Source organism: Ochotona curzoniae, unplaced genomic scaffold (assembly GCF_017591425.1).
Source record: "Ochotona curzoniae isolate NIBS_2020 unplaced genomic scaffold, NIBS_Ocur_1.0 scaffold_1852, whole genome shotgun sequence".
NCBI classification, from domain to species: domain Eukaryota; kingdom Metazoa; phylum Chordata; class Mammalia; order Lagomorpha; family Ochotonidae; genus Ochotona; species Ochotona curzoniae.
This window is the reverse complement of record NW_024467087.1, coordinates 15,959,314-15,977,980: the sequence shown is the minus strand read 5'-3', so window position 1 is coordinate 15,977,980 and position 18,667 is coordinate 15,959,314. Positions and strand designations below refer to the sequence as shown.

Sequence of the window (18,667 nt, the reverse complement as noted above, 5' to 3'; positions counted from 1 at the left end):
TTGAGCTAACTGGGCAGAGCAGATCCCCTTCCATTCTCGTATCCTGCTCATCTGCAAGGGCTATGTAGTGCAAGCAACACTCAACTCTTGCTGCCTCAAACCTCTGACACATTGGGACTGTGACTTGAGCATAACTGAGTCCCTAGGGAATAGAAACCCCTCCTGTGTGCACAGGCCTCATGGCACAGTCTTAGTTGTTTAAAAACAGAAAGAAACTTGCAAGTTACACCCAGGTTCCTCTGAGCTGCCGTAATGGGACAGAAGATCACACATCAGTCGACAAGCAAAGTTTGAACTTTCAAGCAAATACACAACAACGAGCCACGCGATTCAGGAAACACGGCTGCTTTCTACCACACAAAAAACAGGAAATAATTAAATTTCTTATAGATATTTCTTTATTATATTTTCCCACTTGAATATTTAGAGAATAATTTAAATGTAATGCATACTGACAGCAAGCACAGTATCAAATATGAGCTTTTTTTTTTTTAATAATTCTTTTCTCACCCTTTATTCCGTTAGGAAAAAAAAATATTTAGATAACCTCAAAGAAACAATTATTATGCTAATCACAGTATGCAGCAACACATACAAGCCCAGACTCAATAGAAAAGAAAGCAACAAAGAAGTGAAAAAGTCTTTCTCCTCAAATCACTTTAATTCATTTTTCCACAGCCATATAAATTTAAAGTATGAAACAACAATAATACAGCTATAGAATCTAGGTTCTCTTTCAAAGCAGCGGCATATAAAACATAGAAAAGCTAAAACCTCAGCACAAGCTTCAAAAAAACAAGGACTGAGCAGATTTGGATGAAAACATGAAATGCACAAAATACAGTACACAAAAATACTACAATGCATAAAATATAAAGCTACACATTTCAGGTAGAAAGCATTGTAAAATATATAAAATATGCAAGAAATCAAAACCAAAGAGATTTTTTTTCTCAGAGTACCATAAATACACTGGAACTGGCAATTAGCATTTGAAGAGGGGAACAAGAAAATAGCAGTTTCCCACTTAAAACTTTATTTCTAGGCTTTAGGATTTCACCTTCTTGACATCCTTCTTTCCAGAGCTCTCAGTAGCTGACTCTGCTTTTCTTTTCTGTGACTAAAATGGAAACAGATTTAATGTTCTGCTCCAATATGCACATATTTAAATGGCCCAACAATGTTAAATCTAGGATGTAAATGCATCAAAAAAATTTTAACATGAATATTCACTTCAGTGTTATACTCACAGTTAATGTTCTATATAGTCCCACAAACTATATAACCCAATGTAAAATAACCTTCAAAGATGTTTCTTTTTACAAAAAGACATAAAATAGCCATCAAAAATAGTCATCAAGTATCTACTTACACATGGTATTATAAATGTACTCTTATCGTAAAGAACTGATTAATACTCAAAGTTTTCCAGGCAAAATTTCACTTAAGTGTATCATCTTATAAAAATTTCCAGCAGGTTTTAACATACCATATTTCATATCTTCTATGATGCACATTTCTGTCACATGTTCACATCTCTGAAATCAGGATGTAGCTCACAAGTGATGACAAATTCTTTTTTGGCAGCATTTTTTTCTTGGTGGTATATAAAAGAATGCTGTCTTACCAAGGGAAGGCATCTTAGATTTGATGAAATATGGCAGTTTACTTAATGATACCCAAAGAGTAGGATCTAATAAAGAGTATTTTAAATCATTCCCATACAAAGCAATATTACGGGATTAAAATCAAATTATCTAATTGTTCAACAGTTTCTGCTCTAAGTTCGCATTTGCACACTTGGTTCCACAAAGAGCAGAAAACACGTCTGAGCAAATCAGAACTTCCAATTTCTACTTCACCCCATCCCATCCCATCCTACCCTTCTCCTGCCTTCATCAGTCTCCATTCAAAGGATTCAATTTGCATTGTACTTCTGCCTAGATCCATGAGGAAATATTTTAACTACTAAGCCCCATTGCTAGGGAATTTTTAATCATATTCTATAAACAAATAGGGAACATATGGTTGTCTTGTGATTCTTTTTCTGTCCAAAACAAATTCGTATTTCAAAGAACCAGTTTTTGTAATAGGTATCACTATGACATTAAACATAGCATAGGTATTTTAATTATGTAAAAAAAAATGGGATCTACCTAAAAGTTAGGAAAATGCTGAAAATTTTACCATTGGAGTTTTAGTTGCCCGTTTCTTCTTTTCTGCCCTCTCTCTTTCCTCAATCTCCATGTTTTCTTTCTCAATCAATGAAATCAGAGTGTTGCAGCGTCTCTGGAATTCCTGAAAGCAACAATAAAACTTTCTCACTCCCATAGTCCAGTCATATTCTTTAAACAGGTGACAATTCTTTGTGTCATTTCTGTGATGTGGAATTTCCAGAACTGGGATGTTTGAAAACAACATTCATATAGCATATTAAAGATTCCACCAAAAATAAGAGGCAGGGCAAATGCCATTCAACAGTATTAAGCAAACCATAGTATATCCACATCACAGCATACTACTCAGCATTAGAAAGGAAAGAACTACTGACACATACAAGGAATGGGCCTTAAGGTAATATGCTGAGTGCAAAAAGGCAATCTGAGGGCCCGGCGCAATAGCTAGTGGTTAAGGTCCTCGCCTTGCACGCCCAGGATCCCATATGGGTGGCGGGATCCCATATGGGCACCTGTTCTAAACCTGCTTCCCTTCTAGCTTCCCAGGTGTGGCCTGGGAAAGCAGTCGAGGACGGCCCAAAGCTTTGGGCTCTTGCACCCGTATGGGAGACCTAGAAGAAGCTCCAGGCTCCTGGCTTCAGATTGGCTCAGCTCCTGCCATTGTGGTCACTTGGGGAGTGAATCATCAGATGGAAGATCTTCCTCTCTGTCTCTCTTTCTCTCTGTTATATCTGACTTTGCAATAAAAATAAACAAATCTTTAAAGAAAAGGCAATCTGAATCATATGATTCACTCACTCATTTGGCACTTTTTAAAATAAAATATTTATTATTTTAAAAAGTTATGAAGACATGGCAAAAGACACAGAGAGATCTATCTGCTGGCTCACCTCCAAGACAGCCACAATGGCTGGGGCTGAGCCAAGCCAACATTCATAGAAATGTACTGATGGAAATAAATGTACACAAAGATTTACAAAAGAATGTTTACTGTAGTGTTAGGGAGATACTGGAGACTACCTAAATTTTGGTAATGTGAAGAGAATACGCAGATTTATATTAGGTAGGTATACACAGCAATAGAATACTGACAGTAGCTAACTAACAGCAGCTAACTATCAGAGTGGGACCACTGATAACTTCTATTTTCTTCTTTATACAAGTACCAGCCTGTGTTTTCCAAATTGTCTGTAATAAACATTTAGGTCTTGAGCAATCTAACAGTCTTGATAAAACAGCTATTGTTTTCCTAAATACTCATAATAGAGTTTTATTTTTCCAAATAAAATCCAGAAAAATGGCATGCAATAGAGGAAACATTAACTACAGAAATATAATCAACTATCCAAGCATTCTCTGCGTTAATTGGAGCTCTAAAAAAGGCAGACAACCAAAGATTCTAGCCAGGAAAAGCTCACTAATCAATTATTGCTTATCTATTAAAGTGATCTTACATACAATTATCCAAGATTAAATAATTTAGGAAGACTAACACTAGAATTTTCCTTACTTAACAAAACAATCACAACATTTTCATATGCAGACTAAATGCTCTTCATAGCTTCCCTCAATAATACACATACAAGTTAAGCAGCATGTTATTTAATTTATCTATTATAGAAAGGGCTAAGTTGACCCTGATGAGATTTGACCATTAGTTTCTAGAGAGACTAGATAGAGTCTTCATGTGAAGCTTATTCTTGAATCATTAAACTATACCCTCTGGCTGTTATTATTCTCAATAAGTAATAGTTGCCTATGACTGCACTTATCTTTAGATACATATTCCTGGTTTATATGCATGATTCAGGAGAAAAAACTAATTCTTTGAGACAGTCTGTGTAGAGGGAAGTTACATGTCTCCAAATGATTATAAATAGACGATATCGGGAGTTCTTTATTCCCTTTAACCTGTCACTAAGTACTCCAGACACAGAAAAATAACCTACCCTCTAGAGAAAGGCATCAAGTAATGGATGAGTAAGGATGTTACCTTTTCAGCACAGGTCTCTGTCACATTTTTGGGAAGACCAACTCCATTTTTTACCCTAGCTAAACAGATGGTATCATAAAAAGAACACTATCTAAAATCGGAAATCAAAAGGGAAAAGGACAAATTAACAAGACCATGACTTCTTTTCATAAGTGCTTTTGAAGTTTTAATTAGCTTTTAACACAGATACAGTTATAAGAATATAACGATATTCCCTCCTTCCCTTCCTCCTCCTCTGGCTACCTCCCATCCCCACTTTCTTTTTCTTATTTTTTAAGATAACATTGTAAATTTACATTACAGTAAAAAAGGTTTAATGCTTCGCCAAGAGGTTTAACAAGCAAAAAGCAAATAGACCTTAGATTAGTGGGAATACAGATGATAGCAAAAGACAATAATTGATGAGAAAATAGCCATTTCACACATCCCTCATACAAAGAACTCGGTGACTATGAGAAAGTTCATGTCAAAAGAACTTTTCGCTTTCTACAATTTTTCTCTTTGCACAGTCTCTCAGATTCTTGTACCTCTCTACCTTCCTATTTTTCTGGGGTTAGAAGGAAGGGTTCATAGGACATCAGCTTCCACAATTCTGTAGCTTAATTAGCTCTTTTTTGCCCCATTTCCCCACACTGGATTTAGGAATGAGGGGAATGAGGTGGGAGGGAGAAAAAATGACACACCAGAGGAAAAGGGGGGATGCAAAAATGAGAAGGAAAATAATAGGACAGTGATGAACGTAAAAGTAGTCTTAAATGTCAAGAGCTGTGGCAACAGACCAAAATATCTTATTTGGTTCAGATGTGGGGGAAACATTAGAATGCTAAGAAGTGAAGCAACTCTCTTTATTGCAGGACTTCTCAGAGCATTCAGCACCCAAGGTGTCAAAACAAAAATTGAGCATCAGCACATCCCAAATCTATTTGAATACAGAATTCTTCTGTATGTCTTCTGTTTGCATATCCTGGCCAGTGGTTGGAGAAACAACTTTTAAGGAATGTGGTACAGCATTAAGAGTGATGGGTAGGGCCCGGCGCGGTGGCGCAAGTGGTTAAGGTCCTCGCCTTGCACGCCCGGGATCCCATATGGGCACCGGTTCTAATCCCAACGGCCCCACTTCCCATCCAGCTCCCTGCTTGTGGCCTGGGAAAGCAGTCGAGGACGGCCCAAGGCCTGGCTTCGGATCAGCATAGCATTGGCCATTGCGTTCACTTGGGGAGTGAATCATCAGACGAAAGATCTTCCTCTCTGTCTCTCCTCTCTGTATATCTGCCTTTCCAATAAAAAAAAATATAATAAAAATAAATATTAAAAAAAAAAAGAGTGATGGGTAAACCTAAGTTAGGATCAAAGTACTCAGAACTTACAAAGTAACAAGGAACTAAGGCATTGTTCTTAATTCTGCCAAGCACAGCATCCCATTGACACTTTTTTTAAAAAGCAGGACAAGCAATATAATCAAAGGTGTATTTTGTACTCCAAAAGTTTCCCTTAACAATAGATTCTCACTAGAGGGAATTCATGAAGTCATAGGCTCTAAGGATTAGAAAGGATTTGTAAGATTTATTTATTTTTGCTTGAATGGAAGGTTTACAGAGAAAAAGAGACACAGAGAGGTCCTCCACCTGCTAGTTCACTCCCCAAATGGCTACAATAGCCAGAGCTGAGCTGATCCAAAGCCAGAAGCCCATTGCCCTCCTCTGGGTCTCGCACATGGGTACAGAGGCCCAGAGACTTGAGTCATCCTCCACTACTTTCCCAGTCCATTAGCAGGAAGCTGAATGGGGAGTGGAGCAGTTGCTATTTGAACTAGCACCCATATGGGATGCTGGCACTTGTGGGTGGAGGATCATCCTGTTAGGCCACCATACCATTCCCTAGAAAGGACTTCTAAAAATCGTTTAAGTTGATAGTTCAATCCCTTGATACTTAGTTGCCCAGCTTTGTCTGAATTCTTCCAGTCATTGAGTAGTCACTATCTCCCAGAGCTGGCTCGCTATTCTACCCAGGGAAGGCTAAAAAAGCTCTTTTATGCAAAGCTAAACCTTGTAGCTTTCTAGTTTTCAACAACTGGACCTAGGTCAAAGTTTCCCAGCATATGGAGAACAATCTGATTTCCTTTTCCATGTAATCATCCTCCTAAGGAATCTGCAAGGCAGCGGCCACATCTTTGCCACAATTACTACTCTTCTAGCCTAAATATTCTCTCCCATTTCTCACGCTTCATTCATACATCTCATAAAGGACTATGTCATACACAAAGGTACTTCCAGCAGTGTATGGAAAATAGAATTAAATGATAAGTTTGCTACAAAAAGAAAAACTTTGATATCTAGGTATAATTGCTTTTCAGAAAAACACTTTCCATGAGCTTTTTGGACACCCCTCCTATCACACCCTTGGCTTCACAATATCTTTCTTTCCACTTTCACTGTGCATTATTTTAAACCAGGAGTCAGTACATGTTTTCCAGTAAAGATGGCAGAAAGGTTTTGCCTCTGCAATTCACACAGGCTCTGTCACGGCCATTCAACTCTACCACTGCTGCATGAAAACAGGTATAGATGATCTGTAATTGCCAGTGTGGCTAAGGTCCTCATGGCCACTCAAACAACAACTGGAAAATTTTCACATCACAAAATAGTGTCCCTGCTTTGATTTGTTTTTTCCCAACTACTGAAAATATAAAACTCATTCTTGACCTGCTAGCCATGCAAAAATAGGTGGTAGGCCACAATTTGCCAACCCCTGTTTTCAGCTACAGACTTGAGACTGAATTTCAACAAAATTGGTCAGCCTTGGTTTTTCCACACCATTTTAACTGCCCAGGATTTTATTCAAAGCAAGTACTCACAATTCAACTTTTGGATACTAGGACATGTACCCCTGCCCCCAATAAATGATGTAATGTTTTCAATGAGTGGTGCTGCCCCTTAGCATGTGGTGAATATCAATCCTGCTGCCTACCAAGTTCAAATATCCTTTGCACTGATACGCACTTGGCTTCAAAGCATCAATTCAAAAGGCACAGAAAGCATCAGTAGACTTGAAGTGACTTATTGAAACAGATTAAAGAGGCTCCACATTACATTTTCTATGTACTAAAATCCTAGACACTAAGCCTACCTAAGACTGAATGACGGAAGATCTGTGCCTGTTGTGGTGGGGAGTAGTTGAAAAAAGCAGCTGAAAAAGTAGCTGAAAGAGGCAGGGGCAAAAGGAAAAATAAAAGACTTATACTCCACATTTGTGCCTCTGGTAAAATTCTGTTAAGATCAAAATTTTCTTCTACAGTTCCTACACAAAACAGGCATTTTTTTCCAACTTTGCTTTTAGATATTCTCTCTATTTTGCCTCCAAAGTACTGCTTTTTCACTGACACTCTCACTCCCACATACAAGCAGCAGAGTACACAGGTTCCTAGAGACATCTGAATCCCTGGCTCACTAACAAACAGCAATGGAAGCCTGCATCAGAATCTCAGGATCCAAGCATTAGGGCAGTTAAATGTGAGTTACAATTCAAATGAAAAAAACATGCTATGATTCTCAAACTAGTGTCGAGGGTCATGATATTTTCACATGGCTGCTATCATGTGAGCACTGTTATTTATCAAACATTATGTCACACCTCCTCACAAAACAACACATGCATATAAACACCTAAAATGAACTCCCATAAATGCATTAATTGTATACCAAACTGTTGTAACAGTTCAGGGTCCTAAATCAACGGCTACAGCTGCATAATAAAGCTTATGAAATTTAAAACTGGCTGTTTAAAGTGAACAATAAATGAAAGCTGCAGAAATGGCAGATCAACAAAGTCTATCATTAGAAAAAAGGTAAATTAAAAGAAAGGAAGTCTAGCACGTTTGTCCATTTCCTCAAAGTCTTTCCAGATATGGTTCCAATTGCAGAGATCTGTAAGCTAGAAATAAAGTGAAATATAGAAGTTCCATACTCGTTCATTCACTGAATAACTACTCTGGGAAAATTCCTGTGCTGGTCTCTTTAAGTATAACCAAGTAATTCACTTGCGGGTTGAGACAACAATGAGAACAAAATCACTCTATGGTCTCCCTGTTCCTATCTACATATGTTTCTACAGCTACGCATGTCTCTCACGACCCCTTGTTGTCTTTCAAGACTTATTGACAAAACACTCTTCTCTATGAAGGCTACGCCTCTGACCCAACCTTCAAGGCAAATATAAGCACTGACTCCTCTGTGTATACCTGTTCTAGGGTTTGTTCAAAACGAAGACAGGAAAGCGATTCTAGTCCTTTGAGTACATGAGGAAGTAACAATCCCCATAAGAAAAGTATAGCAGATTTTTAAATATTTTAATTCTAAAGAATCACCAATATATTTCAGTTTACCAATTTTACTAATAATGTATTATTCATATTTCTCATATTTTATTAAGAATGTAATAATCAAGGTGGCCATTAGACACAATCAAAATGCCACTTGGAGAGCCTGCATCTGATGTGAGAGTGCCTGGTTCTGTTGTAGCTTCCTACTAATGTGGAAGCTAGGGAGGCAACAAAATGATGGCTCAAGTACTCGAGTTCCTGCCACCAGATGGGATCCTGCTTTGGCCTGGCCCAACCCTGACTATTGTGCCCATTTGAGGAGTGAACCAGCAGATGGAAAAGATCTTTCCTTTTCTTTCTTCTTTCCTTTCTCTCTCTCTCCCGGTCTATCCCTTTCTCTCCGCCCCCCCCCATTCAAATGAAATAAAAATAATCATGAAAAACATGTGATACACTAAAATGTCAATATTACTGGTTACACACTATTAAATACCATCAAACACATAAAATCAAAACTCACGAGAAACCTTTCCCTATGAGGGTCCCTAGACTAGGCTTTACTAACACTGGGAGTATAAAACAAAACTTTTAGTTTGGCTTTCACTTTTCTAGAGTATCTCTAAAGAAAATTCTTTTCTGACTGAACAGATAATTTATAAAATACACTATGCTCAACCAAAACCTAATTAACATTTACTATTCACTGATAAACTGATAAAAAATGGAAGTTCATCAAAAGCTACCACAATATTTTTTAAAAGCATTTTTTTCCAATGCTAATATGCAACTTCATTTTCCTGCTTTTAAATAAGGAACATCGCATTAATAATGAAGTTGTGATCTCGAAACAAACCATACTAACATGAAATTTTTATCAGATTGCATACAGTAGTGTGTGCTTCTCTTTCTGAGACGCTATCAAAAGAACTCATTTAACCTGCTATAAAACGGTAACTGTAGAGACTAACTACTAACTCAGAATCAATACCAACCTACAAAGCCACAGGCAGAAAACACCAAATTTCTACAACTGGCTACAAAAGAAAAACTCCCCAGAAAGTTAAAAAGTCGGATTATCTTTTTTAAAAAATTTTACTTCTTTTCACTATTATTATTATTTTATGATACAGTTCCATAGGCCCTGGGATTTCCCTTATCCCCTCCCCAATTTCCTTCCCCCTCATTGAGTTCCTCTATATCATTACTATAGTATAGTTCTTCATGCAGTCATATGTCCATCATGACATGGCAGACAATGGGCAAGGACAATGGCAGAGAGTCCAGCATCCTATTGTCAAGATACAGTAAATAGTTTCATTGGGAGTCCATCATTGTCTGGAAGTAGAGATGCACACTGCATTGTATCCTCACATCTGGATATGACAGTCTCCATTACACAGACTAAAGCTATACCGAAACAATCCTACAAAAGATACACTGCAGGATTACATCAAGAGATAGTCTTAATCTCAGAAAATTAAATTCTGCTTTTCCTAGTTAAGTAGTATTTAGCCGTAAGGAAGCTCAAGGATTGTCACTAAACTTTGGGTAGTTCTTCCACACACCCTTTCTAGTAGTAAACATGCTAGATTTTCCACTTTCTTCTCAAATCTCAAGTCACATCAGAATACTAATAAATGAACAGGGAGAGTGCTTGGACATCCATTACCTAAAAGGCATAGCCTGAAAATTAGTGAAGCAACATTGATAAAGGAATTGCAACTATCCAAAGTAATATCATTTCCTCTTGTGGTTGCTGTTAAAGATCCCTTTAATTCTGATAGTTTTTGATTAGACACACTCCATTTTAAGATCTTCTTCTAAGAAATAAAATGGCAGATTCATTCGCTCTAAAGCTTAAGAAATCTGAATTGATCACATCCTTCCTCCTTGTTTATGTAGTTCAATAGAGGCTGATTACGTACTTAAAGATCACACAAGTTCTCAGAGAAAGAAATCACAATCTTTTTTTAGTACAGAGAAATGGAACTGAAGTTCATTTTCTCTTTTGTATAGCCAGCACTTTTAAATGAAAAAAAAAAGCCTCAAAGAAATTTTCAGTCGTTCGTTGAAAGCTTTCACAGAGAAGCATGTTTAAAAGTAGAGGTTCATGCCTTGAGGCACTTTATGACTGTTAGTTATGTCAGAAGCCATGAATTCAGTACTTTGAGATCTCAGAATAAAATACAGTGCTAAGGTTTCTGCATTTTTCTAATAAGTATTTCACACTACTTACTGGTATCTCTAAGGAAGAAAAGATATCTTTAAACATGATAAAGTTTTTCAAGATAGCTGTTTTAGTAGGCCAATTTTAATCATGGGTAAGGTTTTGATTCAAACACAGTGACACCCTAAGGGATCCATGATCCCCTCTGTAAGATCAGATTTTTCAACGAAACAAATTGCTTTTATTGTGTTTCAGGATCATAATAGCCTGTTTCAATGGTGGCAGCTTCTCTTCCTAGATTGTAAATATGATTCAACAGAAAGGAACAGTCATTCAAACTGAGGGGAGAAGAAGTAATTTAAAATATTAATAACGTATTACTTAAACTCTAAATCCTGAAATATAATAAAAAATTCATTAACTAGAAGAGAGATATGAGGAAAAACAAAGCTTCCAGTTGAAATGTTTAAATATAAAAAACTATTGCACGCTTTTAATATGCCTTAGAATAAGAAAGTCTATGTTCTAGAAGGTAATTTTATTTTTAACCAAAAAAAAAAAAGATTTCACTTTGTGATCTCTTATGTAGTTAATATCTGGTTTTTGGAAGACATAGGTTAGAGATTTAAATCTCTTGGCAAAAAAAAAAAAAAAAAACCAAAAAACTATGTAGGTAAATCTTGTGTAAAACGAAAATGGAGGAAAAATATTCTTTACAAGGGAGTCCAGAGACATCTAGTGGCTGTTAATAATATACCAGATTTTTTTTCTCTTGGAAATGAAATCAGAAATTTATGCAGTTATACTACAGTCAAGTTTATATTGCACATAGGTTAAGTTATTCCTTTACATTCCTTACTTATTTAGTTTCGTGATTACAGAAACTGCAAACAGCATTAAGCTCACAATCTTAATAAAAACTACTAAAATATCACCTTAACAAAACTCAAAATTCAACAGATATTCCATCACAGAAAAGGACATGTACGTCCTAAACCATGATTCACCAACAAATGGAGGTAGACATTTGTCTTTTACAAGCTGTTGGAATTATTCTAAGCTGCACAAAATCCCAAATGATTATACATTTCAAATGGAAGATCTATGCTAATCATGGGCACAGATTAAGCTAGAAGGCACCTTGAAAGGGCAACTAATTCACTGTCAAAGTTGTCAAGAGGGTTCAAAATGAATCTCATTTTCAAAGGCTAATAGAAAAGCTATTCTACATTGTTCTTCCATAATCTATCTCAATGATCCAAAGAACCATGTCAAACAACTCTAACCTCAGTTCTTCATGCTACAGATTAAGTCTTACCTTTTTTCTTATTGTTTTCTCCATTCTTCTGACTGTATCTTGTGAACATTTACAGCTCTTACTAGTTTTTTGTAAATGTGTATAACTACATTTATCCACAGTAAGTATTAGGTTTTGAGAGTCAACTGATCCATTATTCCAATTGTTCTCATTTCTTTCTTGTATCCTGGCTTGATCTAAAGTATTTGCTAGCTCTACCAAAACTGTCATCCACAAGTTTGATGGACATTCTAACAATATAATTCATGTGTACTATAAATGCATATATTGGGCATGTTTCACACCCCTAATGAACTTTGAGATAAGAAAATATTTATGATAGAACTGTAACAAAGAAATGCATTACATTTTATGACTAGTCACAAAATCACATTTTGGGTTGTTAGTTTCTGGTTGCTTTTAATTTTTAGACTGCATAAATCTGTTTTTCTCTTAATTACTTTGGCTGACAAAAAACTGAGGATGCCAACATTAAAAATGTGTTGCATGAATTTCAATATCATCATGAATGGCACTGCTAAGTAGCACTAGAATCTAACAGGAACACAATTTACATTAGACACAAATGGAGGAAATAGCTTAAGCTAAAACAAAGTATTTCTTCTACTTCATTATTATGTTTATAATAATTCATACAACTCTTATACACAACTTAGCTAACAATTCCTTTTCATTAAAAATAAATCCTTAGGTTATTAGCATCATCTCAAGTACCTACTGCTTAATTACAAAGAAGAAAATTTACCTTTAAGTTGCAAAGCCCTGGGAATAACCATATTAATCAAGTGAACAAACTTAGCATCATCAAAAGTGAGACAACCTGCCATGCCTCCTGCCACAATACAATAAGAAGGACACATCACTTCCGGTACATTCTTGACAAAAACGTTGAACCCAAATGTAACAATAAGCAAACAATACAAGCCATTCTATGAGACAACTAGCCTGGATACCTTAAAAAATCTTTGTCATTAAAAATAGGAAGTTGTGGATTAAAAGAGACAGAAGATCCAATAACCAAATACAATGTGTGAATCTTGCTGGATCGGTTTAAGAAAAAACAGGGCCCAGTGTCTGGCACAGTGGGTTAAGTCGCCACTTGTCTCATATCCAATATTGGAGTGCCTAGTTCAAGTTCTTGCTGCTCTGATTTCAATCTGGTGTCCTGCTAATAAGCACCCTGAGAGGCAGCTGATGATGGCTTAAGCACTTGGTATCCCTCTTGGGAGACCCAGATAGAATCTAGGGGTCTACTTTGGCCTGGCCCAGCTCTGGCTATTGCTGGCCATTTGGGGAATGAGCCAGCAAATCAAAGATCACTCCCTAACTCTATTTCTCTCTCTGCCTTTCAAATGCAAATGTAATTTTAAAAGTTTAGTAAGTTACATAAGAAATATACAAAACAGATATAAAAATACTCTGATGATATAATTTTTGTCTCCAACTAGTTAATGTGTTTGAATTTCATTTTTTTTATTGTTTATTTCAAAGGCAGAACTATAAAGAGAAAGAGAGAGGAAGAGAGAAATCTTCCAACCACTGGTTCACTTCTTCAGAGGGTTGCAATAGCCAGGGCTGGGCCAAGCCAAAACCAGAGGCCTAAACTCCATCACTCTCCCTCTTAGTTGATGCAGGTAATTAGCCAGGAGCTGTATCAGAAGTGGAATAGTCAGGACTCGAACTGGTACCCACATGGGATGGCTGTAGCACAGGCTGGCACCAGAGTGCCAGCCCCATGTATTGGAATTTAATCACTCAGTGGAGTCGTTTAGGAAGTGGATTCAAATAGCAGGTTTTTTTTAGGTCTTTTGGGATGCGACTAATGGGAGATGTTTGGATCAGGAAGTATTCGAGTTCATGCCCTCATCACTTGAGTAATGTTAGGTTTCAAGAGAGTGGACTAGTTACCTCAAGAGTGGGTTCCTGGGACTAGCACTGTGGCATGGCAAGTTATGCCACACCCTGGGACACCTCTTTCCCATATCCACGTCCAGTTCAAGTTTCAGCTACTCCAATTTCCATGCAGATCCCTGCTAAGGCCTAAAAAATCAGCAGGTGATTGTCAAGTGCTTAACTCCCTGCCTCCCATGAGTGAGACCCAGACGGAGTTCCTGACTCCTGCCTTTGGCTGGTCCTGGCCATTGTGGTCATTTAGGAAGCGAGCCTCTCTCTGCCCTTCAAATAGATAAGCAAATCTTTAAAAGAAGAGTAAATAACTATTGAGCCTCTTCAGCTTTCATCTCCCTCCACATGTGCCTGCTTCCCCATGTTGGTTCTCCACCAAGTTACAATGCAGCACGATGCCCTTGCCAAAAGCTGTTCAGATATGATTGCTCGATATTGAATTTGCCAACCTCCAGAACCATAAACCCAAACAAATATCTACTCTTTATAAATTATCTAGTCTTGCTCCCAGCACAGTAGCCTAGTGGCTAAAGTCCTTGCCTTACATGTGCCGGGATCCCATATGAGCGCCATTTCATATCCCAGTTGCTCCACTTCCCTTCCAGCTCCCTGCTTCTGGCCTGGGAAAGCAGAAGAGGATGGCACCCTCATGGGAGACCCAGGAGAAGCTCCTGGCTCCTGGCTTCAGATCAGCTCAGCTCCAGCTGTTGTGGCCATTTGGGGAGTAAATCAGTGGGTAGAAGATCTTTCTCTCTGTCTCTCCTCTGTTTAAATCCAACTTTCAATAAAAATAAAACTTTAAAAAAAAAACTGTCTGCTCTTAGGTATTCTAATATTACAACATGAAATGGACTGAAGAAAGACAACATCTGGGCCCGGCGCAATGGCACAGTGGTTAAGGTCCTCGCCTTGCACACCCGGGATCCCATATAGGTGCCGGTTCTAATCCCGGCAGCCCCGCTTCCCATCCAGCTCCCTGCCTGTGGCCTGGGAAAGCAGTCGAGGATGGCCCAAAGCTTTGGGACCCTGCACCTGTGTGGGAGACCGGGAAGAGGTTCCTGGCTCCTGGCTTCGGATTGGCTCAGCTCCTGCCATTGTGGCTGCCTGGGGTGTGAATCATTGGAGGGAAGATCTTCCTCTCTGTCTCTCCTCTCTGTATATCTGCCTTTCCAATAAAAATAAATCTTTAAAAAAAAAAAAAGACAACATCTGCAGAAGCTTCTAAATGGACTATTTTTCCAATGACGATGCCGAATCACTGTTAACATTTTCCAGCGAGGCTGTGCTAACATAGGAAAATATATTTATTCCTAGCGGATGCATGCTAAAATATTTGAAAGTGAGCACTCATGTTGTCTGAGACTGCTTTTCAAGTAGTTCAGAAGTACAGATATGGGCATTTACAGATATGAAACAGACGTATTTCTGAGTATAGAATATAAATGGTTACCTATTTCTGAAAATACAGATTATACTATATATGGCACATATTTAGATATATAGATGCTGTGAGATATATATATATCTCCATATATATCTCACATATATATATATGGAGAGTATGAACAAGTATGCTACTGTGACAAAATGCTAGCAACTGGAGAATGTAAATGAAGGACACACAATATCTGCAATTTTTCAAAACAAAGAGTTGGCAGAAATAAGTAAGAAAGCAACACATACCATTGCAGTTCTAGACTTGATAAACCAGTCAAATCTGAACTGGGGAGCATTCCGGACGCACTGTCTTAGTTCTTCATACACATTTTCTCTATCAAAACCCATTTTGTGTAACATACAAATCAAGAATCTATCTTCTTCCTCAGTATAGTTCTTCCCTTTACTGGTTCCGTACTGAATGCGTAACTGATGAAATGGAGCCTTGTATCTTGCAATCTGTGTATTTCAACAAAAATAGTGCTTTTAGCAAAAAGCGCAGTAAGTCTAAGCTAATCATCACATACATTAAAATAACATAAGAATAATTTGACATAAAATGTAGTACTTTAGCATCCAGGGCTTTTTTGATACTGATCCTTCGCTGAATTCTTGCTTCTCCACGTTCAATTTGAGCCATAATTTTCTCAATATCCTGCAACTCATTGCAACGTTCCCAAAACACAGCTGAAAAACAGTTATTTTAAAATAGTATCATTTAGGCCAAAAACTAAGGAATCAGAGTATAAAAAGTGGGAAAAATTGTAGTGAACTTACATCTTAAAAACTGTACACCCAGAATCATCTGTCTATGTAAGTTCAATTATTGAAAACTATCTTTTATTTAAAAACAATATGTCAGCAAGGTTTTAAGTTAGAAATTCCCATTTCATGAAATACTCATCCCAAATAGCTGCGATCTCAAAGGATGATACAGACACTGATTTAAGCTAGGCTTTTTTCTCAAACATGACATAGAAGAGACCAAATACCTAAAACTTAACAGAAGAGGGCAGTATACAAACAGAGAATTCACTTTCCTAGCAAGCAAAAGCAAAACCTTACCAACATGTCCAATTTTTCCCATGAAACAAACATCTCTACTGAAACTGTTTTCTGCTTTTCAAACCATTTATTAAGATTGCAATATTTCTAATTCTGTTTTGTTTCTAAACTCAACTCAAACAGGCTTTTCTCTAAGAAACACGTTCTTTGGGATTTTAATCACATACAGACAAAACACTCAAATTATCCAGCCACCCAACCAAATTTTATATATGAGTCCAATAATCTGGTTGTATTAATATTCCCCATCTTACGACTTCAGTGGAAGGAAAGCCTTTTAATGACTTAGTCTACATTCTCAAAGTCTTCATTTTTATAGCCTATCAACAAAGGTGTTTTAGCACTCAGATTTTATAAGCACTTGTGTTGGGTTATCCATTCACAAGCTTATTCACGCAACACACATTTAAATGCCTATTTAAGATACTGTACACTCACAAACAGCCAACTGTACATTTCCTCTCTTTCTACACAACTGACATGGTATCTTTTAGAGTCACTTTTTGTCTTGCAACTTCACATACACTGCTGCGATTTCACTTCAAATCTCCTGGAAAAAAAACTTGTAAAAATCTACACACACACTTTCACACTCTTTGCATTTTACTTTGGCTGCTAAAATCTCTGTTTTTCTCCTAAGCCCCCAAATGCACTGAACTGACGAGTCACATTTTAACAGTAATCGGAATGTCACGCTGCTATCAAGGGAAGCCTCCAAAGCCCCTGTAATCACCAGAAGGCCCTTTCAGCCTCCCAAACGTTAAAAAAAAAAGTATCTGTTCTCCAATTAAACTTGGATTTAATCAAGCATTAGCACTCCAGATAAAGCGAAAAGCTGTTCCATACACTATTTCGTTGCTACTATTGTAAAAATACCGTATTTCAGTGGTTCGGTTAAATAGGATGGAAGCACAAAGAGAAGTTTCAAACTTAAAACTACTTCTGTGCCATTGCTTCTGTAGTGAAAAGTGTCCTATATTCTAAACTGCTGTTATTCACACCAAATTTCAGAGTTCAAAGTATTTGGAAGTTAGAAACATCCTATGTTCCACATAGAGAAAATTACCTGTTTTGTTTTGTTTTGTTTGTTTTATTTTTCTGAAACCTGAGGTTGGACATTCTGTGGTATGCAAATTACTACTAACTACACCTGCTTCTGCAACTAAACTGATTCTGGTTAAGAAAAAAGACACGGCTAAGTAGAAGAGAGAAATGATTCCAGGATCAGTAGACAGATTTATTCAAGCAACATTTTCAGACCCATCCCAGCTTGCCTCACATCAATAGGACCCACATAACTAGTCTAGAATAAACTTGGAACGCCAGGTACGTTTGTGCGTCTAGACAGGCCTATCAGGAACTCTCCAGTTTCAAGGATAATCTAGAAGAAAAGACCCAAATCTGAACCTGAAATCACATGACTGGACTAGAAGAGGACCAAATCCAGAGGTGGAAGAGTAAGAAACACTTTGTCCATACTTATCTAATAACCACCCTTAGTCATCAGTTTTACTTGGTTGTATGAGCTAACTACTAGAGAACAAAGTACTTAGTATGGTAGAATAAATCCTTAACATCTTTTCACAGAAAACAGTTATATTTATACTTTCACCTGCATGTAAGCATCAAAGTTTAAAAGATCTCTGAACAAAGGGACAACTAAACCGATGCTGAACAAATGAGTAGGGCTGAAGCAAAACATCAAGTTTCAAATTATTTACTGACCTGAATATTCCATGACTTCCTCAGGGGACTTTCCCTCCACCTCCCGAGCTATATTATCAATGTCATCTCTTCCGTACTTTTCATTCGCTTTAATAAACTGGTTAAAATCTCGCTTAGTCCAGTTCGTAAAACCCTGAGGTCAAAGAGTTAAGTAGACATTAAATTAATATATCCATTTATTATCCTATGTACTTCTTTCTATACCGTGACAGTGTAAAAACATTCTTAAATGCTCCTTCTTATTAAAATTGTGCTTTTTTATATGCTGGACTCAAAAGTTGAGCAACAAATGAAATAACTGCTTTCTATGCTTTCTAGCTATTTCTAGAAATAGTTGCTTTACTATGATGAGAAGGTACCCCCTTCCAAGTGCTTAAAGTTGATTTTAAGGTCTAAGATACTATTTACTTCAGTATATTTTACAGATCTCTACTACATTAAAATACGAATGCATTACAATTAAAATGCTAATACAATCACTAAAGCCCTTATATTCTACTACTTTAATATTTTTTAAGACAGATCTGTTTTCATGTTTTCATGTAGATTGAGAGGATTATAG

At 37.1% G+C, this 18,667-nt stretch overlaps 1 protein-coding gene across 3 annotated transcripts in view; it reads right to left on the bottom strand.

Moving 5' to 3' along the window:
• Positions 1 to 390: 390 nt before the first annotated feature.
• The window catches only part of SMARCA1 (SWI/SNF related, matrix associated, actin dependent regulator of chromatin, subfamily a, member 1), an 81,966-nt gene continuing 63,689 nt past the window's right edge, over positions 391 to 18,667 (bottom strand). For all 3 annotated transcript variants that reach the window (XM_040999465.1, XM_040999464.1, XM_040999463.1), the window contains 5 exons: positions 18,106 to 18,238; positions 15,884 to 16,002; positions 15,562 to 15,774; positions 2,188 to 2,298; positions 391 to 1,120 (listed from right to left, as the gene is read on the bottom strand). In XM_040999465.1, the coding sequence (XP_040855399.1) occupies positions 1,049 to 1,120; positions 2,188 to 2,298; positions 15,562 to 15,774; positions 15,884 to 16,002; positions 18,106 to 18,238 (648 nt within the window). In that variant the 3' untranslated portion in view covers positions 391 to 1,048. The remainder of the gene's footprint in view (positions 1,121 to 2,187; positions 2,299 to 15,561; positions 15,775 to 15,883; positions 16,003 to 18,105; positions 18,239 to 18,667) is intronic.